At 34.2% G+C, this 27757-nt stretch overlaps 1 protein-coding gene across 4 annotated transcripts in view; it reads left to right on the plus strand.

Moving 5' to 3' along the window:
• The window catches only part of KMT2E (lysine methyltransferase 2E (inactive)), an 84256-nt gene that overhangs the window by 38649 nt on the left and 17850 nt on the right, over positions 1–27757 (plus strand). For 3 of the 4 annotated variants that reach the window (XM_070424605.1, XM_070424607.1, XM_070424606.1), the window contains 12 exons: positions 3464–3578; positions 5536–5765; positions 8812–8892; positions 10805–10863; positions 12001–12173; positions 12508–12546; positions 15694–15924; positions 16044–16174; positions 17835–17952; positions 18900–19009; positions 23806–24070; positions 25221–25319. In XM_070424605.1, the coding sequence (XP_070280706.1) occupies positions 3464–3578; positions 5536–5765; positions 8812–8892; positions 10805–10863; positions 12001–12173; positions 12508–12546; positions 15694–15924; positions 16044–16174; positions 17835–17952; positions 18900–19009; positions 23806–24070; positions 25221–25319 (1651 nt within the window). Of the gene's footprint in view, positions 1–3463; positions 3579–5535; positions 5766–6226; positions 6316–8811; positions 8893–10804; positions 10864–12000; positions 12174–12507; positions 12547–15693; positions 15925–16043; positions 16175–17834; positions 17953–18899; positions 19010–23805; positions 24071–25220; positions 25320–27757 lie in introns of those variants that run through there. The other variant, XM_070424610.1, reaches the window with a different exon arrangement.

Consider the following 27757-nt stretch of genomic DNA (forward strand, 5'->3'; position numbering starts at 1 on the left):
AAGTCCCAATTCTGTATTCTTTCTACTGGAGAAACTTGTTAATTTTGACGGAGTTTGGGAGAGAAAATAAATGCATGTGAGAAAGTGGTGGGCAGCATACAAAAATATAACATAAAAAGTAATACATTAACAATACAGTAAATAAGTGCTATACGTACCCATAGGCTTTGTAAAATTATTAGAGGCCTGATGCATGAAATTCGTGCAAGAGTAGGCCTTCCTCCCCTGGCTGCCAGCACCAGCTTCCCTCCAGCCCCCAGGACCTGGGCTTTCCTCACAGCCCAGCTTCGTCTGGAGGTTATCCAGAAGGACGTCCAGTCTAATTAGCATATTATGCTTTTATTATTATAGATGGTAAGTTGAAGCAATCAGGAAAGTGCTCCTTAAAGAGCACTTTGAAGTAAGCCTTGAGAAATGTGTTGAAATTAAAGGGTTAAGAGAGATTCCACACATAGATGTTTAGAAATAGAAATGCTGAAGACATCTTCCTGAGTTGGGAGGAAAAAAGATAGTATACCATTCTTCTAGGTACCCATTGTGTAAAATATATTAAATGTAAGATTTTAAAATAACTTGGGGAACTTAAAAAAACTTTTTTTAGTAAAGAAATACAAAACTACATACAGCAGTAGGGAGAACAGTATAATTTTCCCAAGTGGCCATTACTCAGCTTTAGCATTATTCACAGTTTTGCCAACCTTGTTTTCTCTATCCTACAGTTTTATTTAAAGTATTTTAAAGCAAATCCTCACATCTTTGAAAGCAAATCCTCACACCTATATATTCTTCAGTGTACATCACTAACAGATAGGGACTTTTTTAAAAAACCACAATACGATGATCTCAGTATTATAACAATTAAGAATATTTCCTTAATATAAAATACCCTTAAATACCAGTTCATCTTCAGCTTTCCCTCACTTGTCTCAAAAATGGCTTTTTGTAATTGGTGTGTTCAAATTGGGATCCAAACAAGATCCACACATTGTATTTGATTGAAATGTCTTTTGAATCTCTTTTCATCTGTGACAACCTTTTAAATTTGACACCATATACACCCTGTTGAAGAAACTGGTCATTTGACCTATAGAAGTTTCAACATTCTGAATTTGATATGTAATATTCTACCTGGCATTTAGAACTAGAGATGTGATTAGCCTCAAATTCCACCCCCCACTTTCCTCTCATTTTTCTTTTTAGCATGATATTTTCTATGTTGGACTTTGTAATTTCTATTGCATAGCATTACAAGAGGCACATAATAAACTTGGTTGTCTAGCTTGGTAGTGATAAGTGATCAACAGGCTGTTGTTAACCTTATCTATTCATCAGCTTTCAATCTTTCAAGATTTTTGCTTCCATAGTTATCTCTTGCCTAAATCCATGATCTCTTAGGGGTTGCAGATTCTTACTTGATGATAAATGTTACACCAGTATACTAAGTCAGTATTTATGTGAATATACATAAACTGGCTAAACAGAGCACTATAGCAACTATTGACAAAAATTATTATTGCATATTTAGTCCTGTCATTAAAAATTTATTAAAGGTTTGTGATAATATTTCAGGAGGTTTTGAGGAAAACTTCTTTGACTTTAATATCGTGATTTTTATTAGTATGAGTTTCTGTTGAACTGTTATACATATGTAAACATGGTAGGTTTGCTCAGATTTAATTATTGTTTTCTATTGATTGGACATTTGAATGATTTCTGCTCTTATATCTAGTTTTATGAAGAATATTTCAATGAACATTTCAATTCTGCAAGTCTTTAATAGTGGGATTACTTTCTTGTGATAAATTTCCAAAGATAGTGTTACTGGACCAAAGGATGTTTGACTTTTGGTATTGGTCACATTGTCTTCAGATTTATGGTGTTCTGGCAATGAAGAGCTTTGAGGATATCTACCATCATGGGACGTTTTAAGAACTCTTCTATGTATATCTGTTGTCCAACAATTGTTAATGTGGTTTTTGAAATATATTTTTATTGATTTCAGAGGGGGAGGGAGAGAAATAGAAACATCAATGATGAGAGAGAATCATTGATCGGCTGTTTCCTGCACGTCCCCCACTGGGGATGGAGCCCGCAACCCAAGCATGTGCCTCCAGAATCAAACTGTGACCACCTGGTTCATAGCTTGATGCTCAACTTGTTAACCTTTTAAAAATTACTTTTAGTAAGAAGTGTTATTAGAAATGAGGATCTTATACTTACCTGGCAGGGAAGATACCATAATCAAGAAATGAGGATGTTGATAAAGTATTTCTGCCTTCTTACATTACCAGCTTATCAGTGCTGCAGCTTTAATTTGAATCATGAGGTTATGCAAAGTATTTGTGATTTGTTTACATGCTTGTACTAAAAGCTTTATTTTTTATTTCTAACTCCAAAATATAAAAGTTTTGGCAGTACTCATTTGAAATATATTCAGTTTAATCTAAATCCTTAAGAGTTAATCTGGAAATTCCTCCACTGTGTCGACCTTGCCAACATCACCACTCCCTAAATTTGTAAGATTTCTCCTCAGGATTAACATTAGGAGTGTTAGTGTGTCAGCTAGATAGCCAGGGGCTGGGAGAGGCCCCTGGGCCTGGAGGGTACATGGGAGACTTGACAAACCCAGACCAGCAAACACAGGCCCACATGACGGAGTGGGGACAGGACCCCCAGGGTGTGGTCTGACCAGCCCCCCAGCGCCCCTGGCAGCCTGGCAGCGTGAGGAGGTGTGTGTGGGACCCGAGGAGGGGGCTGTGCTCCTGCCCAGGGTGGTAGGCAGGGGTGTCACCCTCTGAACTCCCAAATAAGAGTCACATGGCTCCACTTCTGCCTGCCAAGCTGCCCATCACATTACATGGGAGTATATTTCCTTTCCTTGTAAATAAACCCTCACTCTGCTGCTTAAAAAAAAAAAGTTTCTACTCTGGCCATAATTCCTACATGTTGTATTAATAATAGTAATGTAGATCAGGAATTGCTAAAATTCTACTTCTTCCGTCTATGTAATTTAAAAAAATATATTTTTATTGATTTCAGAGAGGAAGGGAGAGTGGGAGAGAGACAAACATCAAAGATGACAGAGAATCATTGACCAGCTGCCTCCCACACCCCCCACCACTGGACATCGACAACTCAGGCATGTGCCCTAACCTGGAATCGAATCGTGACCTCCTGGTTCATAGGTCGATACCCAACCACTGAGCCACAGCAGCAGACAGGACATTTATTTTAATTAAAAGTTTTATTATCATATGGAATCTAGATAGGATATATCTTATCCACAGGGTGTCTGTCTACTACAAAAAGACATTTTATTGGCAATGGCAAAATAAATAATGACTCTTAGTTACAACAAGACATTTTATTTGTATAGCCAATAAACTAAGTGCTTATAATTTTAAATTGATTAAAAGGAAAAAAATGAATGGAATTCTCTTTGATACAACTTTTTCCCCTCCAGACCAGAATCTGTAGAAGCTAGCCCTGTGGTAGTTGAGAAATCCAACAGTTATCCCCACCCGTTATATACCAGCAGCTCGCATCATTCACACAGTTACATTGGTTTGCCCTATGCGGTAAGTGTCAAGCATTTCTTAAGAAGTGTGTGTGTGTGTGTGTGTGTGTGTGTGTGTGTGTGTGTGTGTGTTTGAAGGCTATTTCTTATATCTAGAAGTTGAAAGTAGATGTGTGTGGCATTGTACTTAAAACTGAATACTTGGAAAACATACTTGTTTTATACTATCTAAACAGGTACATAATTAATAGCTTAATATTTCATTGATCTAACTATATTCAAGGAGTTACAATTCTATAAGGAATTCTTTAGAAGTGTTATTACTGTTGTTTTGTATTTTATGCTATTAATAGCTTGGTGTTAAAATACATTCTTTCTTTTCTCTTCTTTATTTTTGTTTGTTTTGTTAATCCGATGATATTTTTTCATTGGTTTTTAGAGAGAGTAGAAGGGATGGGGAGAGACAGAGAGAGCGAGAAACATCAATGTGAGAGAGACACATCGATTGATTGTCTCCTAGACTCGCCCAGGGCTGGGGATTGAGCCTGCAACCAAGGTACATGCCCTCGCCCGGAATTGAACCTGGGACCCTTCAGTCCAAGAGCCGACACTCTATCCACTGAGCCAAACCGACTAGGGCACATTCCTTCTTTATAAAAAGATTATAGAGAGAATTGTAATATCTACTGTTAGCATAATGGAGAACATTATGTAAGTGAAATAAGCCAGTCAGAGAAAGACAAGTACCATAGGATTTTACTCATATGTGTAATTTAATGAACAAACTGAACTACCAAGCAAACTAGAGACAGACTCAGAGCAGACAGACAGCTTTTTTTGGGGTGGGGGAGGTGGGGGGGAACGCTGTTGGGAGTGGTGAAAAGATTGAGGGGGAAAAAATAGAGAACTCATAGACATGGACAACAGTGTGGTGATTGTGGGGGTGGATGTGGAAGAGGGCATAGAGGGTATAAATGGTGATGGAAAAGATAAAATAAAAATAGAAAAAAAAAGACTAAGTAAAATTGTACTATCTACTGTTAATTCTAAATTATATAGTAATTTATATAGTAAATTATATATTTACTATTTATTGAGCACTTATGTGCCAGACTCTGTGGTGAGTATTTTTGCATATATCTCATTTAATCTTCAAAAACAACCTCATGAGATAAGGTGTAATTTTCATCTCTGTTTCATAGCTAAGAAAATGAAAGCTTATCTGACTTGACTTACTCAGTGTTACATAGTAAGGGGCAGAGCTTAGATCAGAACAGTTGCAGAACTGGACACATTTGTGATATTATTATAGTACAATTATGAAAGATTTTTACTGTTTGGACCAGAATAAAAAATACCCAATTTTAGAAAAATCTCCTATTAATACTTTATAGGGATAATATGTCTTTTGTAGTTGTTTTGTTATTCTTTAGCCTTCACATTTCTGAGTTCTTTTTACTTCTGTTCTCACATCTTGCACCTGATTTTACCTAGAAGGTGAAGCTATGTAACCAATAGGACTGTGAAGATATCTTCTGATTTGGAGGACTAGGGGGTAGAGTTTGAGGGAAATCATTGTGAAGGTGATCAAGGTTATAGATTGACATTTTCACTCACTACTATGGTTTAATATTTAGCTTCACCAAGTCATTATTTTAGAGCTATTAAGAAAGAAATGGCCCTAGCTGGTTTGGCTCAGTGGATAGAATGTCGGCCTGCGGACTGAATGGTCCCAGGTTCAATTCCAGCCAAAGGCACATGCCTGGGTTGCAGGCTCGATCCCCAGTGGCGGGTGTGTATGAGGCAGCCAATCAATGATTCTCTCTCATCATTGATGTTTCTCTCTATCTCTCTCTCCCTCTCCCTTCCTCTCTGAAATAAATGTTTAAAAAGAAAGAAAGAAATGGGCCATTTTCATATATCTTGAATATTCAAGTTAAGGATTGAGTTTTAACTTGCTTATTAGTTCATATTACTGTTGGAATTATATTGTGCTGTGTTTGTGTTCAATAATCCAGGACCATAATTATGGTGCTCGTCCTCCTCCAACACCTCCGGCCTCACCTCCTCCATCAGTTCTTATTAGCAAAAATGAAGTAGGCATATTTACCACTCCTAATTTTGATGAAACTTCCAGTGCTACTACAATCAGCACATCTGAGGATGGAAGTTATGGTACTGATGTAACCAGGTGCATATGCGGTTTTACACATGATGATGGATACATGATCTGTTGTGACAAATGCAGGTAAAATATTTCACACCGTTAGTTTATTTTTGTTGACTGTTGCTACCTTTGATTGTTAATGTTGCAAAAGATAAAGTCACTTTTGAGGGAATTATGAAAGCATTTTTAAGTGAGACCTCTGCTATTATCAGTGCAGTCTGTTTTGCTCCAAAAAAAAGCCCCTATGGGAAAAATCTATCTTAAAGTTGATTAGAACTCCTCATTATTAATTATTAGGCAATCAGTTTTGATCATTATTCATATAGGATCACATCTCTCTTGTCACTCTTTTAATAGTAATATAAAAACATAAAGTAGTAGACAAGATAGAAATGAGAAGAGAATTGAGTCCTGTGTATTTCTTTTGGAATTATTTGTGCTGTATAGTCAACTGTGATTTTCCAGTTTGGGGGAAATTATACATTTTGATTGATGTTTGTTTGACCTGACTCTCTCACCTCCTTTTGACTTGAACCTTGCAGCACTCTGGAGTCTCCTTGAACCAGAACCACAGTCTCCCCTCCCCCAACCCTGGTTCAACCACCAAGAAAGGCCTCTTCCCCTAGAGAAGGTGTGATTGGGACAGAAAGTGGGGCTTTGTTTTCTTTTTCCTTTCTTTTTTTTTTTTTTTCCTGGTGGGAGGGAGTTGGGGAGGATGGAGAGGGAACAGTAAGATTTCAGCCTGAAAGTTACTGAGTCCATCCCCTGCAGAGTGTGGGAATCAAAGTATTTAAGCAGTGCACTGTAGTGGGTTAGAAAGTTTGATAGTTTTACAGAATTCCCTGGGTCTGGTGCTTATGTCATAGCTTTGTTATTTGATTTGAAATAGTCCAGTGTGAGTATAAATATGCATCCTAGAGCCAAATGTAAATTACTTTGCATTATTTTGTAATATTGTTACCATTTATTAGATTAAGTGATTAAGGTTTGGATGTTATTGTTATATAAACATGCAGTTAGGGTTATATTTCAAAAAGTTGGTTTACCTATGCCAAAAGGGGAAAAAGGTAGTCTTAAGTGGAATGTGAAATTTGATATTATTTTTATGGAAAGTTGTAATTTTAATACTTGAGTTAATACTCATAAAAACATATTAATAAAAACATTTTTAAATTTAAAAATAAATTCTCATTTCCTGTGACACATATCAGTACCATGAGCAATCACTTCAATAAATTTAAAAAATTTAAAAATAACCTTAGTGATAACTTGTTATCCTCATTATTTTTATTAGCTACTTACTAGAATATCTTTCAATTCATATTTTAACCAATAATATAAAATAGCTTTCTTTTAGCTGATTTTGTCTGTGATAAGTTACATACCATTTGCAATGTTTTTATTTTAATGCATAATCTAAAGTGTTTTTCTTTTTATTTAATTACATTGATCTATATAGAATATAGAATAATCCCTATTAGAAAATAATGAAATAGTCCCTAGGATTTATACCTATCTACAAAATCTTGAAGGAACAGTTCACAGTTTTTGTATTACTCAAGGTATTTGCTTCTCAGCAACTGCTGTCTTTGTTATGAATCTTTTTTATCATTCTATTTTTTTACTGCTTAACTTGTAGTGTACTGCATTTCTCTTTTATTCTTGTTTTTTCATTGCCTCTGTGTATTTTCATATACTCACTGCTCATTCTTACTGCTCATTCTCATCTCTTTCGAATTTGACATCTAGAGCTCTGATCATTTATTTATTTTCTAGTTCTGTTTTCTGTATGACATCATTGCTTATCCCCCAAATTTAACTTAATTTGTTATTCTAACCCTCCCTTTAGGATGCTCTGCCTTTTTAAAAAATATATATTTTTATTTATTTCAGAGAGGAAGAGAGAGGGAAAGAGGGATATAAACATCAATGATGAGAGAGAATCATTGATAGGCTGCCTCCTGCATGCCACCCACTGGGAATTGAGCCTGAAAACTGGGCATGTGCCCTGACTGGGAATCGAACTATGACCTTCTGTTTCATACTCAACCACTGAGAGGCACCGGCCGGGCATGCCTTTGTTTGTTCTTTTTACTCCCTCTGCCCCCACATCTTTGATATATATATAGGCATATATTCCATTGCCTTCCACCTTCTACTAGTTCTTGTCCCAAGATTTTCAGTTAAGTGAAGAACAACAGTATGATAGTTGTTAATTTCATAGCTTTATATATTAGAAGTAGCTAATTATGTAAAAATGACTGTTTTTTAGAAATAGGCATATATGTCAACTTTAGACCAATTAAAGTCACAAATTGAAAAGTTTGCCTCAAGCTAGTCCATGTATTCCATTAAAAATAGAGAACAGAGTAGGTTTAATCTCTGACCTCAGGAATGTTTTCTGGATTCTTTAACTTCATCTCTGCCATCATTCTAGTTCTGTTCTCCTTTAACTAAGGTCTGGAATTTTGGAAAAGCCTCTTATTTCTGGGTTGGTTTTATTTTGCTTTCAGTTTCTTCTTTGAATTAATTTATACCATCAAAGCACCTCTAATTGTTATCTGTTGCCAATTAGAAAAAATTTACACATATCCTGACATTCCAAGTCCTATATAATCTGACTATACGTTACTAATCCATGTTTAGCCTTCTCTCTTTTTCAAAATGAACATTCCTCTTCATAGATATTAACCATATTCTGATTGTTGCTCCTCATATCTGCCTACTTGAAGAAAGCATTGCTATAGTAATTAATCTTTTCTTCCTAAAGACCCAAACAAGATTCTATTCAAGTTCATTGTTTTCCAGGGTGCTTTTCCTATTAACTCCAAGTAGTGTGGACCTCTCTACTTTGTGATTGCTAATAATATTTATAATGTATATCTTTTGCAGTTTAAAATTATATTTGCTTTATAAATTTATATTCTCTATAATGTATTTGTCCTCTTGTTTTTACATCTCCCTGAGGACATATTTCTATGAATTCCTCACAGCACTTTTTAGTACTTTTACAGTATTAAATGCAAAGTAGGCACTTAAGTGATAGTTAAATGGAGTATCAAATCTTAATTTAAGGATAATTTTAAAAATACTTTATATGTTCTGCTTTTTGCTTTTTTTTTTTAAGTGTTTGGCAACATATTGACTGCATGGGGATTGATAGGCAGCATATTCCTGACACATATCTATGTGAACGTTGTCAACCTCGGTAAGTTGTGCATACCAATAAGATTGCCCATAATTTTACTGATATAATCTTTAGTTAATAGAAATTTATGTATGAATAAAAATGGGCTGTTTTTTGTTTTTGTATTCTGACAATCCTAACATCAGGAAGAATCTATTGATAATGTTATAGTTAGTGGCATTTTTACTTTTTTAATGATGCATGAAATAATAGTGCATCTTCTATGTGATGCCATGTTTTTTCACTGGAATGCACTCTGTTCAAGAGTTACTAAGAGGACATTGCCTTAGTTACAGAATTTTATAGGTTTGTAGTCATGTGTTTTTCTCCCATTTCTTTTGTGTGTGTCATTGCGTGTGCACTAGGGTTCCCTTTTTTCCACATCCACCCCAGCACTTGTTTGTTGATCTATTGATAGTAGCCATTCTAACAGGTGTGAAGTGATACCTCTTTGTAGGTTTTCTTTTTCTTTTCTTTTTTCTATCACCACTTATCCCCCTTTTATCTTCTTTTCACCTCCACCTACCATCCTCCCTCTGAAATTACCACACTGTTGTCCATGTCCATGAGTTCTTCCTTTCTTTTTTGTTCTTCTTTTCTTTTGTATTTTTTAATATATTTTTCTAGATTTCAGATAGAAACATCAATGATGAGAGAGAATCATTGATTGGCTGCCTCCTGCATGTCCCTCCTGGGGATCAAGTTGTAACCCGGGCATGTGCCCTGACCAGGAATCGAACCATGACCTCCGGTTCATAGGTTGACACTCAACTGCCGAGCCACACCTACTGGTCCTTTTGTATGTTTTAAAAAATATTTTTATTAGGATATTTCAAACCTATATAAAAATAAATAGTATACTGAATCCACATATTTCCACCACCCTGCTTCAACAATTATCAACAACCTTTTTTCATTTATTTTGCTATCTATTTCTTCTCCCCTTCACATACTATTTTAATGTAAATCCAAGATATATTATTTTATTGATATGTATCTTTATGTATTTCAAGATATATGTATTTATGTGTATGCACAAAAAAGAATTTTTAAAAATAACCATAACCACAAAACAATTATCATATATGAGACAAACCGGCTAGGGCTATTTTTTGATGAGATAAGTAGCTGTTGTTAAATGTTATTTTAATCAGTAAGAGTTGATTAAAAACTGACCTTTAGGGAAGGCAGTCAATTGAGCAATAACTGCCATCATTCTGTGATGACTAAGATAGTTATCATTGGTGCTATAGGATTGTTGCATATCCTAGTAGACATTAAGGCAAGTCTGTTACTAAGTTGTAGGCCTTTTGGTCTAGAGCCCTTATTCTCCCATCTCAAAATACTATCTAGTGTTATTTGACCTCTAGACTAATAAGTTAGACAGTAAAATATAGGGGGAAATAAAGTAAAACAATTACTATTGATGATGTAATGTACTTTATGAGTGGAGGCTGAAGGAAGTTAATGAAATATTTTACTTAATTAAATGTTTAGTGTTCATTATTTCAAAAGTGGAAATAATTTTAGGCAAATGGTATAATGCAAATAGACTCTTAATTTAGTGTCATTCATTTCTTTTAAGAAATTTAATTTATAACTTTTGTTACACATGTTAACATTCTTTTCCAGACTGTTTGCTTTAAATATTCAATTAAAATTTCTTTAAAAAGGATGTACTAGTTTTCTACGATAAAAAAAAAAAAGATTTTTCTTAACAGTGCAGTTATAGTCACTAAACTGGCATATAATGCTAATGATGCTAAATGAAATCTAATGTGAGGCAAGGGGCAATACATGTATTTTATACTGTTGATTTTTCAGTGAGAACATTAAGGAAATTGTAAGTTTGTCATATTTAAAATAAATCTGCTTTATATTTAAATTTATGGAAGTTTGATAAATAATAATCATGCTAATATTTTAAATGTAGGAGTTTGGATAAAGAGAGAGCAGTGCTACTACAACGCCGAAAAAGGGAAAATTTGTCAGGTGGGTGAAAAAGATCTATACTAAGTAGGATTAGTGTGATTGAGAGAATAAGTGGCCTGCATATTTTTAGTCGGATGGAAATACCTTACTGCTGAATGTTGATTGTATATAATTTACAATCTCAGATATAGATTTTTAAATATTCTTTTTTACAGATTATAGAATAAGAATGTAGGAAATATGGAAATTAGAGAAAAATAAATAAAACATTTTAATTGTATAGGAAAATACATAGGTAACCTATTGGTTTAAAGAAGTTAAATATGTTTGCTCTTTGAAAAGATGTGGATTCATTAGTTTATTATTTGGAATAGTGTTTCTTTCATTTTTAGGAACAGAATTTAGAAGTATAACATTACTACAACTTCCATTTTGACTTAAAACATGCTGATACCAATACAACTGGGTTTGAATAATCATAGTTTATTGAACTATTCCTGTTTCATGGACATTTGGGTTGTTTTCATTTTTTGTTTTATTTTATTTTTATTACAAATAATACTTTCAATGAAACTCTCTTGCATATGTTTTTGTGTGCTTTTTGTCATTTTATCTTTGGATAGATCCCTAGAAAAGGGATTGTTGAGTGAAAGGCTGAGTGCATATAGAATTTTGCTAGATTTGGCTACCCTTTGCAGGGAATTTTAAATTTCCTTTGGCAATGTATGCAACTGCGTGTTTCCCACAGTCACACCATTTGAGTGTGTTGTCAAACTTTTTTAGCCTTTCTAGCCTAAATATGAGAACTGACATTCATAGTTTGCATTTTTTTGTTGTTAAAATATATTTTTATTGATTTCAGAGAGGAAGGTAGGGAGAGAGAGATAGAAACATCAATGATGAGAGAGAATCATTCTCGGCTGCCTCCTGCACGCCCCGCACTGGCCTGCAACCCTGGCATGTGCCCTGACTGGGAATCGAACTGTGACCACCTGGTTCATAGGTCGATGCTCAAACAATGAACCACTTCAGCCAGGCCGAAGCTTGCATTTAAATGTATCTTAATATAAGTGAAGAAGTGGAAAAAATGTTTATTCTTCAGAAAAATGGATATATAATAGTTTCTTGTGTGGAATGCTGTCTTATTGTTTGAAATAGAAGTATTACACATACAGTAATTTTTATTTTGCCTTGAAGATGGTGATACCAGTGCAACTGAGAGTGGTGATGAGGTTCCTGTGGAATTGTATACTGCATTTCAGCATACCCCAACATCTATTACTTTAACTACTTCAAGAGTTTCTAAGGTTAATGATAAAAGAAGGAAAAAAAGTGGGGAGAAAGAACAAAACATTTCAAAATGTAAAAAAGTAAGTTTTTCATTTTTTTAGATGAGTAAGATAGAAAGTGGTGGGAGCTGAATTTTACAGGAATTACTATAATATTTTTTATATCCTTCTAATTTTTATCAAATAGTACTTGGAAATAAGTAATGGAAATAATTTTCCATTATTGTAATATTGATCACACAGAAAATTTAGACTTTTTCTTAACATTATATCATATATATTTTTTACGTTCTAATTTAAACATTCTCCTAGTTCTGGTGGTTATACCGACTTTTTGTTATTATGAGACTTCAGTGAACCAATTGATTCTTAAATATTAATTATATTCAAAACTCAGAATTCCATTTTATTTCAGGCCTTTCGTGAAGGATCTAGGAAGTCATCAAGAGTTAAGGTAAATATGTTAAATTTAAGCCCTTGTTAGCAACTGTCCATTATTCAAGAGTTTACTAAGTTGTTGTTTGTTCGTAATCTTTATGCTTTCTTCACTATGTGTCATTTCATTGCTTATTATCTTTATCAGAAGTTGGGCCATAGAGAATTCTAATTGGATAAATAAGCCACTCTTAGAGTTTATTAGCATTGTTAAAATAGCCAAAAGGAGGAGATATATGAACAATTTCTAATATTAAAATTTCAAGAAAACTGAATTTCAGTTACTGTTTCATTCCATATCTCTAGTACACTTGGTGTTAATATACTAGGCAATTGTATGCAAAATCACATTTGGAATTTGAAATTTTACTGCTTTGCATAGTTGGGATTCTAGTGATTTAGTCATGTTATTATAAAATACTATAAAATCACCATAGATCCACCATGTTAATAATAGTACAAACTAGTCACTTGTACCTTGAATTAATTAGAATAAATCCTCAATTTTGTAGATGCCAAGATTGCTGAGAGAAGCAAGGCTCCCCAGCTCTTCCTCCCCCTAAGAGATAGGTTTGTGTTGGATCATAGAGGTCAGCTTTACAGTGTTACTATAGCTTTTTAAATTAGGCAGTAAAGGATAATGGATTTTCCAAGTTGTCAGATGTTGAAATAGGATGTGGGGAGCATGTTACAGTATATCTGTTGTCCATGTAGTATAATAATTACTCATTATTTAATAGTAATTATAATAATTATTTATTCAATAATAATTATTCATTAATTCCACATTACTGGAGGATAAGCAGTTGTCCAATTATTATTATGTACTTTTGTAATTCTTTCTCAAAAATGTTAATAAGTCCAAAGTTTCACAAAATGTTCTTTATATATTGAGGTTGGAATTTCATACTGTTTTTCACAGTTCAACTGTAGTATATTAAATCTGGATTTATGGTATTTTCTCTGACACCGAAAATGGAGGTCTGAAAAAGATTTTGGATTAAGCTATTAGTACAACTGATACTCCAGCTATTTTCCTTTCTTCCCAATTTATCTAATCAGTTTAAAGAAGGCTTAATGAGGAAGGGGCATGTTTTACTTAACTGAAATATTTTCATTTATTATGTGAAGTAGTGAATCTGCATTTTTAAAGATATCTTTTTCTTAATTTGAAGATATCTCTTTAAGATCATGACAACTCTACTAAGTAATTCTGTAGTGTTTATAAGATTCAAGAGATACAAAAGAGCTGTATTAAAGATTACCAGCTCAGCATAGAGTGTTTTCTGAGGCAATGGGGAGGAGAAGATGCAAAACAAAGAAAAATTTGAAAACGGATAGATTTCTTTTAAAATGCTGAGGAAAGCCTTAATATGTAGTGTCTCATTTGTATAAAAATCTGTTCTTTATCAAGTAGTCATTATAATGTAGAATATGTACGTATATAAAATATCAATTAGTGAAATAAATCTATCCCAAATAGTTGAGCAACTTACTATACATTTGACCCTTGAACAATGCCAGGGTTAGGGACATCAACCTCCTGCACAGTTAAAATTTCAAGTATAACTTTTGACTCCCCAAAACTTAAGTTATCACTTGATGTCCAAGGAGGCTGGTTCCAGAACCCCCTCCCCCCCCCACCCCCCACACACACAGATATCAAGTACCCTATATAAAATGGCTTAGATAAATGCATACAGCTAGATTTATGGTATCTGCGGACTCCCAACCACAGATGGAAAATAATACAGATAGTTATTTTTAAAAATCCGCATATAAATGGACCCATGAAGTTCAAACCTGTGTTCACAGTTCAACTGTAGTTTGTTTTATTGTAGACAAGTATAGGGAAGGTTGACTGATGGTAAATTTTAGTGTTTCTGTACACATTTACATGTCTAACAGGACATATAAGGATTTTTATTATATCTATATATGATAAAATTTCAGTTCTGTTAGATTGTACATATAGACAAAATCTTTTATCAAAGTTTAATATTGTAGAAAGAAAACAACAGCATTTACAACTAAATTGAAATTTTACATTAAATTTGTTATACATTTGAATTATTCTAATGATAAGGTAAAATATTTGTTCTTATTATCTGCATTAATTGATTTTCATCCTAAGATTGCAAATAAAAATTGTAGGGGTTCAGGAAATTTTAAAAAATGTTTTTATTGATTTCAGAGAGAGGAAGGTAGAGAGGGCTAGAAACATCAGTGATGATAGAGAATAATTGATAGGCTACCTCCTGTACACCCCCTGCTGGGGATCGAGCCCCAACCCAGACATGTACCCTGACTGGGAATGGAACCCTGACCTAGTTCAGATTTTAATAAATTTTTTAAATGAATGGTAATTGTGCCTTTATATAAATTGCATTCCAGTGGGAAAAAATGTCTCTCTTTTTTTTTTGTAACATTAAGAAGAGAGGTGGTAACTTTTTATTACTTGGCATTTAGAATTCTTATCTTACAGGTTTTAATAGGGGCTATAGAGGAGCAAGCACTTAAGCTTGAAAGTTCTTGCCCTCATTATGACCCTTGAATTTAGGCCATGGACCATTGGGTTATTTCACATTCTTTGAAACATTTTATTCTCACGTCAAATTTATTGGGACAATTGGAATTATACTAATTAAGATATCAAGAATATTTTTGTTATAAAATGTTAAAATTTTAGTGTATATAAAATGTTTATACTTAATATGCAATATGTGTAGTTTATATAATAATCCGATTTATTCTGGTTAAATAGAGCTGTGAGGACAGAGTAGATATTGGCAGTTTCTAAAATAAAAAATTTCATCTGCTTTCTTTTTTTAAACATTAGCTGACAATGACTCCAAACCTTTGGGTAGTTGCAATTTTATTGATAGCCTTCATTTAACTACAGTAGTGATGGTGAAACTTGAATTTCTACTATTCTGACTTAACTCGGCTTCCTTCAGTTTTCCAACTCATATTTGTGTGGCATGTAGTATAAAAATGTAGTAAACCGCTCATTTATGGTGCTCTTTTTACTAGGACCAACTTAAAAAGCCTAGCATTAATGTCTAGTTTATATCTTATATAGTCATTGATTTTGTATGTATATATATATATATATGTATAAATATTTGAAGTCCAGATATTAATGCTTAGTTTGTTGTGATTTTAGGGTTCAGCTCCAGAGATTGATCCTTCATCTGATGGTTCAAATTTTGGATGGGAGACAAAAATCAAAGCATGGATGGATCGATATGAAGAGGCAAATAATAACCAGTATAGCGAGGGTGTTCAGAGAGAGGCACAAAGATTAGCTCTGAGATTAGGCAATGGAAATGACAAAAAAGAGATAAATAAATCAAATTTGAATACCAACAATTCGCTCTTCAAGCCTCCTGTAGAGGTAAATATATCATTTGCCAAAATGTTATAAAACAAAAACCTTATTTTTTCTACTCTATATCTTAAAGTAGACTAAAAGCATTAAGGTTTAATTAATCTCAACATTTCTCTAATTTTTAGAGCCATATACAAAAAAATAAGAAAATTCTGAAATCTGCAAAAGATTTGCCTCCTGATGCACTTATCATTGAATATAGAGGAAAATTTATGCTAAGAGAACAATTTGAAGCAAATGGATATTTCTTTAAGAGGTATATGCATTTATTTTCCCATATTAGTTTTCTATTGTTCTTTATTGAATTTTTTGCTATTTTTAACCAAGATGCTGTGTATTATATGTATTTTGTTTTCCTAAGTGATCATTTTAGTATTTAAAACAGTAGTGTAGTTGAACAGTAACTAATAATTTTTGAACTATAATAAAATATAAAAATGCAGATATATTCCTGTCTCTTACCCATTTTTATCTTGCTGACACTAAAACAATCTACTTCAAAGATAAACTATAGCAATGTAGGTGGATATTAATTAAAAACTCGATTACCTGAGATTATAAGGAAATTTCCATCCAGCACCTTTCCTAATTCCTTGTAATATAATTGCTAGAACCTGAAAAGACCATTGGTGCCTACCACCGGCAAAACCTCTTCCTCTTTATTAGATGATAGATTTGATCTTACATTATTGCCACCATTTTCACCTCCCACACTATAGGTATGGAATGGCTTTGGAGGCCTCTTCTATGGTTTGTGATTTTGGAAGGAAATTGATGAGTTCCTATCACAGCCATTGCTTCCCTGAAGTCTAGAAGTATGTGTGTATCTCTAGAGAGATAACATTCTCAGTCTATATGCTATAATTATTAAAAATATTTGTTTATAACTTGAGCTTTTATTTAAGATACAAAAGATATATGTGAATCCTTCCCTTTTATATAGCAAATTTGACTGAAACAGAGCTACAACTCAAACACTTAAATGCGCAAGGAGATAGGGACTTTAAAAGCATCCTGTCTAATAAAGAGGTAATATGCAAATTGACCATCACTCCAACACACAAGGTGGCCACAAGATGGCCGGCAGGGGAGGGCAGTTGAGGGCAATCAGGTCTTCAGGGGAGGGCAGTTAGAGGTGACCAAGCCGGCAGAGGATGGCAGTTGGGGGTGACCAGGCCTGTAGGGGAGGATAGTTGAGGGGGACCCAGGCCTGCAGTGGAGGGCAGTTGGGGGGGACCAGCCCTGCAGGGGAGGGCGGTTGGAGGGAACCAGGCCTACAGAGGAGGGCAGTTGTGGGGGGAGGGGACCAGGCCTGCAGGGGAGGGCAGTTAGGGGCGACCAGGCTGGCAAGGGAGGGCAGTTAGGGGCAATCGGGCTAGCAGAGGAGCAGTTAGGTGTCCATTAGGCTGGCAGGGGAGTCATTAGGGGGTGATCAGGCTGGCAGGCAGAAGCAGTTAGGGGCAATCAGGCAGGCAGGCCGGCGAGCGGTTGGGAGCCAGCAGTCCTAGATTGTGAGAGGAATGTCTGACTGCCCGTTTAGGCCCGATCCCACTGGTCCCAGATTGGAGAGGGTGCAGGCTGGGTTGAGGGACATACCCCCCCCCCCCCCCCCACACACACACACGAATTTTGTGCACCGGGCTTCCAGTCCAATTATAAGCCCTGTAAAGGTAATAATCACTCCCTTATCTTTGTAAACTTGAACTTCCACATCCAGTTAATTACCTTTGACTTACGGAAGGATATAGGAACAGGTAAAAACCTTATTAGCTTGAACTAGCCTAGTAGTTTATAGTAGGTTTTGGTATCAAGCTTTTTTATATTCAATTTCTTGATTTCACTACTTACTGTAAGTCTTTTAGAAGTTTCTTAAACTCAAAATGTTAATGGTTTATAATGCATTTCTTTCTTTGTAGACCATACCCTTTTGTTTTATTCTATTCTAAATTTCATGGGCTAGAAATGTGTGTTGATGCAAGGACTTTTGGGAATGAGGCTCGATTCATCAGGCGTTCTTGTACACCCAATGCAGAGGTAAGCTTATAGAAATCTTTTTGGGAGGCAGGGGTTGGAGGGGTATGTGGAATTTGAGTATTAACCACAGAAGTCTGGTAGCCTAAAAACACTTTTTAACTGTTGATGCTTTTTATACTCCAGCATCTTTCCATTGTGAAAATTTAGGTGATATTGGCTTTGAGGTCTTAAAAATTACTTTACACATTGAAGAAATTTTGATGTTTCTTGTAAGAGGAAATATTAGATTCTGTTTATCCTAGAAGATTCTGTATATATGGGTCAAATATATGTTCTAATTTGATCAAGGTAGATGACAACGCTGAAAGCTAAAATGATTTTATATGTGCTACGATAAAATTGTGTTTTAATTTTGAGTATATTTCTGGTTTTGTTGTTTTTCATGGAAAAATAAAAGTTTTTAATTTTATTGTTATAGAATGTTACACTTAAGAGTGTAAGGTTTGAAGCCAGACTTACTAGATTCATGCCTTCTCTTTGACTAGCTAGATTTATAATTTTGTACTTCAGTTTTATCTGTAAAAAGGTGTTATGAGAACTAAAGTGGTCATGTAAAGTACCTAGAGCAGTGTCTGTCATAGATAAAGTACAGTGTTAACTGTACCATTACTGCATTTTATCAGGTTAAAGATGCCATCACTTTAAAAACTCCCTATTTCAGAGATGCTAAAAGGTGAAAAAATATGCATTGTAGAATTGATAAAATACAGTATTTTCTTTTCAGTACTACATGGTGGGCTGTAGAGCTTGCATCAGACTTGCATTGATGTATCACTTTCCCAGTTGATTACCACTGATTTATAGTTACAAGTCTTGTAATTAAATGCCATTGTTTTCCATGTTGTATTTGTGAGTTACTTTGAATAGTTTTCAAAATGGTAGGGTGAGATGCTTCTAAATGTAAAAAATATTCTATAGAAATATAAAATTGTTCTTTTAACTAATAGGTGAGGCATGAAATTGAAGATGGAACCATACATCTTTACATTTATTCTATACAAAATATTCCAAAGGGAACTGAAATTACTATTGCCTTTGATTTTGACTATGGGAATTGGTAAGTTCAAATCTGTAAATAAGATATCTGTTCTTTCAAAATATTTCCTTAATGTCCACAACTTTTTATTTTTATTTACAAGCATTTTGGTATCAGCTTCCATTACAGCAAAGCTGCTTAGTTCTTTTCCATACATTCCTTAATTACTACTGTAATGAAAATTCTAATAGTAATTATGACTAGTAATCCTGATTCAGCCATACAACACTGACCTTATTTTTTTTAAATATGCAGTTGTTTTATTATTCTGTAAAAGGTAGTAAAATATACTTAACAAACTTTCCCTTTTTAAAACTACAACACTGACCTTGTTTATGTAAGAATTTTTCCCTTCTTTTATTTTTTATTTGTGTAATTACTATGCAATATTATATCAGTTATATTAGTTTCAGTTGTTTGATATGGTGATTCTACATTTTTATACCTTACAACCTAATTACCCCACTAATTCTTTTAATAGCTCATCATGCAAATATCAAATATATTTCTATATTCCTTCACCTTTTTCACCTATCCCTCTACCCTCCTCCTCTCTCCGAACCATCCCTTTTGGTCTCTATAGTCTGTTTTTGTTTCATTCGTTTGTTTTTTTAGATTCCACATAGTGAAACCACAGAGTATTTGTCTTTCTCTGTGACTTATTTCACTTAGTGTAATATCCTTTAGGTCCATTCATGCTGTTGCCAATGGCAAAATTTCATTCTTTTTTATTGCTGTGTGTTAATCCAGTGTGTGTGTGTGTGTGTGTGTGTGTGTGTGTGTATGTATACCACATCTTTTTTATACATTCATTTATCAATGGACACCTAGGTTGTTTTCATAACTTGGCTATTGTAAATGCTGCAGTGAACGTAGGGATGCATGTATCTTTTCAAATGAGTGTTTTCATTTTCCTCTGATAAATACTCAGAAGTGTATTTATGATTGTTATGGTAGATCTATTTTAAGTTTTGTTGAGGGATTTACATACTGTTTTCCAAAGTCACTGTACCAGTTTGCAGCCCCACCAACAGTGCAAAAGGGTCCTTCTTTCCTACACATCTTCCCCCACACATTATTTGTTGACTTTGATAGCAGCCATTCTGACTGGTGTTATCTCATTGTGGTTTTGATTTGCATTTCACTTATGATTAGTGATGTTGAGCATCTTTTCATATGTCTGATGGCCATTTGTATATCTTCTTTCTTTGGAGAAATGTCTTCTCGTGTCCTCTGCCCATTCTTGATTGGATTGTTTATTTTCTTGTTACTGAGTTTTATGGGTTCTTTATATATTTTGGATATAAGCCCTTTATTAGGTATGTCATTTGCAAATATCTTCTCCCATTTTGTAGGTTTTCTTTATGTTTTGTTGATGTTTTCCTTCACTGTGTAGAAGCTTTTTTTTTTTTTTTTTTTTTAAATATATTTTATTGATTTTTTACAGAGAGGAAGGGAGAGAGATAGTCAGAAACATCGATGAGAGAGAAACATCGATCAGCTGCCTCCTGCACATCTCCTACTGGGGATGTGCACGCAACCCAGATACATGCCCTTGACCGGAATCGAACCTGGGACCTTTCAGTCCGCAGGCCGACGCTCTATCCACTGAGCCAAACCGGTTTCGGCGAAGCTTTTTAATTTGATGATGTCCCCTTTGTTTATTTTGATTTGTTTCACTTGCTCAAGTGGACATATTAAAAAAGATAATATTCAGACTGATGTCAGATAGTTTACCACCTCTGTTTTCAGAAGTTTTATGATTTCAGGCATTACATTTAAATTTTAATCCATTTTGAGTTTATTTTTGTATATGAGATAAGAGAGTGGTCCAGTTTCATTTTTTTGCATGTATCTGTCCAGTTTTCCCAACACCACTTATTGAAGGGACTTTCATTTCTCCATTTTATATTCTTGCCTCCTTTGTCCCTAAATAGGATTTAGTATTTTGTATATTTTTAAATTATATGTAAGTTAGAATCTGTATGATTTTTGCATTCCATCTTTTCTCAGTCATTACTTTTTGAGGTTCAGTTCTGTTATTTGTAGTTCCAGTTCATTTATTTTCACTGATGGTATTTATCTATTCCACCATTGGTGGAGCTTTAGAGTTACTAAAAAGGCTTTTATGACTTTATGAGCATGTCTTCATGTGTACATGTTCTCTCAGTGATAGGGACCTAAGGGTAGAATTGCTGTGTTGTAGAATGTGCACAGCCTCAGTTTATATTAAACATAGATGAATAACCAGTTTGTATTCCGTTTTACTTCCTTGCTCCACTTTACTTGTCTTTCTCTCTGACTTTAGGTCCATCCATGTTGTTGCCAATGGCAAAATTTCATTCTTTTTATTACTGTGTGATAATCCAGTGTGTGTGTGTGTGTGTGTACCACATCTTTTTTAAAATTGATGCTAATCCATGTGAAATGGCATCCCTTTTATATTTTAACTAGAGGCCCAATGCATGAAATTCATGCAAGAGTAGGCCTTCCTTCCCCTGGCTGCCGGCACCGGCTTCCCTCTGGCACCTGGGACCCAGGCTTCCCTCAGAGCCCTGGCTTCATCCAGAAGGACGTCTGGTCTAATTAGCATATTACACTTTTATTATTATAGATTACATTATCCTTAATTGTTTTTATGGACCCAAGGATCTTTTAATATGTTTGTGATTTTGGCTTTCCTTTCTTATGAATTGCCTAATCATTTGTTCATTTTTTCTGCTGGGTATTCTTTTTCTTACTGACTTTTTTGAAGGGAGAGGGTTGTTATAAGTATTTCAGTTCATTTCCTCCTATTCTGTATTTTACTTTTTAAATTTTGTGTGGTACCCTATGGAAATGCAGAAGTTTTTAATGGTCATTTTGGTTTTTGTCAATGAAAACCCTCTTACTTGAGCATGCACTTCTATTTGATTGTTGAGTCAGATTTATTGTGATACTTTACATGTTTCCTTTTTGGTCCTTTCTCCCCAAGACAGTTGGAAATATGCAAAAATGGCTCTTTGCTCATTACTTTAAGAAACACTATCCCACAGTGGTTAAGAATATAAGTTTTTAATAATCTGATTGGTTTCCAATCCTAGCTTGATCGCTTATTAGCTGTATAACCTTGGACCAGTTTCTTTTTTTTTCTAAATATATTTTATTGATTTTTCACAGAGAGGAAGGGAGAGGGATAGAGAGTTAGAAACAGCGATAAGAGAGAAACATCAACCAGCTGCCTCCTGCACACCCCCTACTGGGGATGTGCCCACAACCAAGGTACATGCCCTTGACCGGAATCAAACCTGGGACCCTTCAGTCCACAGGCTGACACTCTATCCACTGAGCCAAACCGGTTAGGGCAGTTTCTTAATCTCTTAGTGCCTCAGTACCTCATGTATACTATGAGAATAATAACACTCTCCTAACAAATTTTTTGAAGATTCAATGAGTTAGTATGTGTTTAAAATAGTTCCTTGCACAAAATAAGTACTTAATACGCTTTAGTGTTGCCATCATTATTATATGCAGTTCTCTTATCCTGAAATCAAAGAAGACATCTAGAAAGAGTTTCAAGCTAGTTCCTATTAAACCTGATTTGGGGAGGTAGGAGGTAGACCATTAATATTTGAATTCTACCTGATTCAGAGAATTAGGCAGTCAGGCAGTTTGACCTGTGCCTTTCTGCTGTTGTTGAAAGTGAATGAATAGGAGTATTAGAAACTTAGCAAATTATTATTTTTATTTTGAACAATTTTGAATCTACTTAAAACATTCAAGGTGGGCCGAAACCGGTTTGGCTCAGTGGATACAGTGTCGGCCTGCGGACTGAAAGGTCCCAGGTTCGATTCCGGTCAAGGGCATGTACTTGGGTTGCGGGCACATCCCCAGTAGGAGATGTGCAGGAGGCAGCTGATCGATGTTTCTCTCTCATCAATGTTTCTAACTCTCTATCTCTCTCCCTTCCTCCCTGTAAAAAATCAATAAAATATATTTTAAAAAAAAACATTCAAGGTGGGAAGTTTCTATTATTATTTAACCTACATTTGGACATTTATCCTAGAAATGAACTAAATCTTGGTGGTAGAGATAAAGAGATCAGAGCATTAAGAAATATTGAAATGAAAAATGTGGGCTTTGAACTCCTACAGACCTAAATCTGGATACCATCCCTACCACTTACTAATTGTGTGACTTTGGATAAGATACTGTTTCTCTCTTGAGTTTTAATCTGTAAAATGAGAGCAATAATTATCACTACTGTGAAGATGAAAGATAGTTATTTTTCAAGCTCCCATTTGAAAGAGGGAACACTGAAGGGCAAAAGGAAGCACTACTTGAAGTTTTTCCAATGTAGTTTTTTAAAGAAACCTGGTTATTGAGACCATTTGTAAAGTATAAGAGAAACTAATTAAGGTTTGATATTTATTATACCTAGCATTTTTTTTAATTTAGGTCAGATTTAGGGTATTTGTTATTTGTATACATACTTTGAAACACTTTGCAACCTCTCAAGTAAATAATAGTTTTTGACTTAATGTGAGCCACAGTATCCTTGTACTTAAAAAATTTTTATTGGAGTTTTTTTTCTGCAAACTGTTACTAATTATCCTTGTGATTGAAGGCCTAGAAATCAACTTTTATTACATTGTTTTTATAAGAAAATAAAATTTCTTTGAGATAGTTACTAGGAATGCAAATTAGTGAAAAGTAAGGATTACTTATAATTAGTAATAGCATACAGTTTTGTGGAGTTGCAGCTTAAAATGAATTATAAAATTTTACAAGTTTTTTTAAAATGTCTTGAATAACTATTTAACTGGTTATTTTTCCAGTAAGTACAAGGTGGATTGCGCATGCCTCAAAGAAAACCCAGAGTGCCCTGTTCTAAAACGTAGTTCTGAGTCCACGGAAAACATCAATAGTGGTTATGAGACAAGAAGGAAAAAAGGAAAAAAAGAAAAGGATATTTCAAAAGACAAAGATACGCAAAATCAGAATATTACTTTGGATTGTGAAGGAACAACAAATAAAATGAAGAGCCCAGAAAATAAACAGAGAAAGCTTTCTCCACTGAGACTGTCAGTATCAAACAATCAGGTACTGAACTTTGGTTTATTGGTTCTTAATGAAATAAGTTAACAAAGAAAAGTAATTTGGCATATTTTAGCCTCTTTTTTGTTTTATGTAAAATGGTGTAAAATTTCTAAGTTAAGTCCATTCTGTTATTTAATGAAGTACTTATACACATAAAATACAGGTTCTGCTAGAATTTGTTAAACTACAGTATTTGTTAAATTACAAAGAAACTACTCACCCAGCAAATCATTGCAGAATTGAATATAAGATTTTCCTAAGGCTGGGTAATTTTAACAATTCTTCCAGATTGCACTGTCCTTGTATTCATAGTAAGTGTTCTTATTCAAAGTCTTAAACTGTAAAATTTCCTTTCCTTTAATATTTGGGACATAGTTAAATCAATTATATATGGATGACAGGCAATATTTTTGAGAGGAAATTGTCTTAAAAATACAAGATAACTTTGGGAAAAGGTTTGGCCTATACTTTTGCCCTTCCAGGAAACACTTTGTTGTATGTCCTCTAAACAAATGGAAATTAGGAGGGACCATTTAATCATAAAAATTAACATTTTAGTCATCTCCAATACCCTATCTTCTAGGAATAATTTTCTGTAAGTTTCAAATTTAAAATTTTTTGAGCACTTGGTATTTGTAGGCACTGGGTTTTGTGAAATAATTTATGTTTTGGGAAGAATATAAACTTAAGGCTATCCTACCATATTGACCTTGTAGGCCAGCGGTTCTCAACCTGTGGGTCGCGACCCCTTTGGCAGTTGAACGACCCTTTCACAGGGGTCACCTAAGACCATCCTGCATATCAGATATTTACATTACGATTTATAACAGTAGCAACATTACAGTTATGAAGTAGCAACAAAAATAATTTTATGGTTGGGTCACAACATGAGGAACTGTATTTAAAGGACCAGAAGGTTGAGAACCACTGTTGTAGGCTCTATGGATAAGAACACTATTCATTAGATCTTTAGCAAAATTGATTTTGGAAAGTTTCCTGAATTAGGAAACCAGTTTTAAATTTTTGAAATGGACTTGTAGGCTTGTAATGTTTATGTTGAATTAATTGTAGTTGAAAGACATTTAAAATAGTTCAGTGCCCCTATTATATGTGGAGTGGTAGTTTTCATAAAGCAGTTCTTTCCATTTCTCAGGAACCAGATTTTATTGATGATATAGAAGAAAAAACTCCCATTAGCAATGAAGTAGAAATGGAATCAGAGGAACAGATTGCAGAAAGGAAAAGGAAGATGGTAAGTTGGGAAGCTAGTAGCTGCTTTTTGCTGTCATTTGGGCTTAGTGATAGCTGATCTTCTCATAGTAACTGTTGCTGCCTTTAGGAGGGTTTTTACCCTGTTCTTCGTTTGAAGTTAGCAAACACCATGTGCCACTGAGCATTTCTTTGGCTTTGTCATTACCATTCAGGTTAATTATACTAACCTTTTGTATTTTTACTGTGTGTTCATTAGACATTTTAGAATGTATGACATTTAAGAAATTATTTTTTAAACAGTTTTGAAGCTGAGAACTATTAATAAATTTTAATGCCAGAATTACTGTTGCAAAATGTCTTTCATTAGTTAAATGTATCCTTTCTCTTCATAACTTAATGTAAAACAAAAATGGAATTTTAAAGCTTATAATAGCATCAAATAAATGGCTTATGAAAACAAAAACCACTACTGTTTGGTAGCTACTATTTCTATATCTCATACAGCTATCATGAAATAAGGTTTTCATTAAAATGTTTAATACTTATATTCCTTGTACTATATCGTACATCCTATATAATAAAAGGCTAATATGCAAATTGACCGAACAGCAGAATGACTGGTTGCTATGACATGCACTGACCACCAGGGGGCAGACGCTCAATGCAGGAGCCACGTGAGCACAACAGCGGTGGTGGGAGCTTCTCTCACCTCCGCAACAGCACGAGGGGACACACACACACACACACACACACACACCCAACTACACGAATGTCATGCACTGGGCCTCTAGTATCTGTGTAAAAACTAGGACAATATTTATTTTTTACCATCCATGCTAATTTAGCAATTGATAAAATATTTAGGCCACTTAAGAAAGTATTATCATATAGTTTGCCCTAAGATTTGAAAATGACTTTACACAACTAAAGATCTCAGTGTGGGTTTTCTGTAGTCCCTTTTATTTCATATGCTCCCTTATTTCCTGTTTTACTGATTTATATGGTACATTCCATGGAATCTCAGGTCTTTGGAATTAGATCATTGTAGGCCTACTCAATGTAAGTCTTTCATCGCCTTGATCATTTCTGTAGTATTGATTCATTAGTGATCTTCAAAATTGTGAAAGAAATGTAGAACTCTTTCATAGCTTCAGAATTTCAGAGAGAGATGGGAGAAAAGAAAAACAGGAGAAAATATTGGAGGTTTTTTTTTTTTTAAGTTCTGCCTTTACCTAAAAGAATCAATATTGAACCTTTTTAAGATTCAGTTACATCTAAATTACCTGTACCTAACCAGATTACCCTTTCTTGACTAGATTTTCATATTGGACTTTTCAATCCACAATTGCCACAGCTTTGTATTTGCAGTAATTCTGCGGAAACTTTAAGAATGCCAATTTAGGGTATTACTGATTTCTAGATGAGGTATGTGTCTGGTAGGAGGACCTTTCTTACAACTGCTTTTAAAAAAAATTAAATTAAAAAAAAAAACACCTGGAGGTTGGTTCTGTGCCCATACAATACTTTTATTCAGATTGTATTCTAAGTTTATATATGGGCTACTTTAAAAAAATCTCCTCCTACCAAAGCTGAGAGAGGTAATAATACTTAGAACATCCTCATTTTCTGAGCCAGAAGAAAACAGTGATATTTTTTTGCTGATGTTGAACATGGCAGAACTTTGGATAGACAGACAAAAAGGCTTATTAGAAATCCATTTTTGGTACTGATTTTGCCTATTAGCATGCTATATTAATATTTAAGAATACTTCATTTTTATATCAATTTTAGCATATTCATTTTAACTTCTCAGTTGTGCAACTGTGTTATTTTTCATAGGAATAAAATGTGGAAAAATTGAAAAAGTGTAAATGTTTAGAATTTGTCTGGTATTTTAAAGGGAATGAAATATTTTAAAATCTTTGGCTTTTGACCTCAAAGTCAGTTGCAATGTTGCTATTTCTAATTGGTATGGTTGTTTCCCACTGCCAAGATATTAGTATTTGTAAGGACAAAACAGTTGGTTTTGAAAAGTTTAAATACTAATTAGCATTTACTTTTCTACTGTTTACCTTATATATTGGTTAGGTTAACATCAGTAGTTGGAAAGATAAAGTTAACTCCTGAGGAACTTATGTCAAACTGATTTAGATTTTCTTCTGTGACAGGTCAAACTTTATCCTTATGAGTATAATAGGAAATACTAGTTTTCATGTGTGTTCATGAAGTTGGAATATAAAAAGGAGTCAGTCATATTCTCCTCTCAGATAAATACCACATAGTTTCCAAATTCAAATATGCTAGAGCCCATCCTTTTGAAGTATAGCTTGAACCATGTGAAATTACTGATTTGACCATTTTTTACCTACACAGATGGCAATTTTATATACAACCTACTATTTAGCATTTTGCCCAGTCTCTAAAAATTGCACCAGGGGATTTATGTATTTTCATTGCTGGTTTGATCTTTTGGTGAGA

This window comes from Myotis yumanensis, unplaced genomic scaffold (genome assembly GCF_028538775.1).
Source record: "Myotis yumanensis isolate MYYU_CA2020_CCGP unplaced genomic scaffold, mMyoYum1.0.hap1 SCAF_9, whole genome shotgun sequence".
NCBI classification, from domain to species: domain Eukaryota; kingdom Metazoa; phylum Chordata; class Mammalia; order Chiroptera; family Vespertilionidae; genus Myotis; species Myotis yumanensis.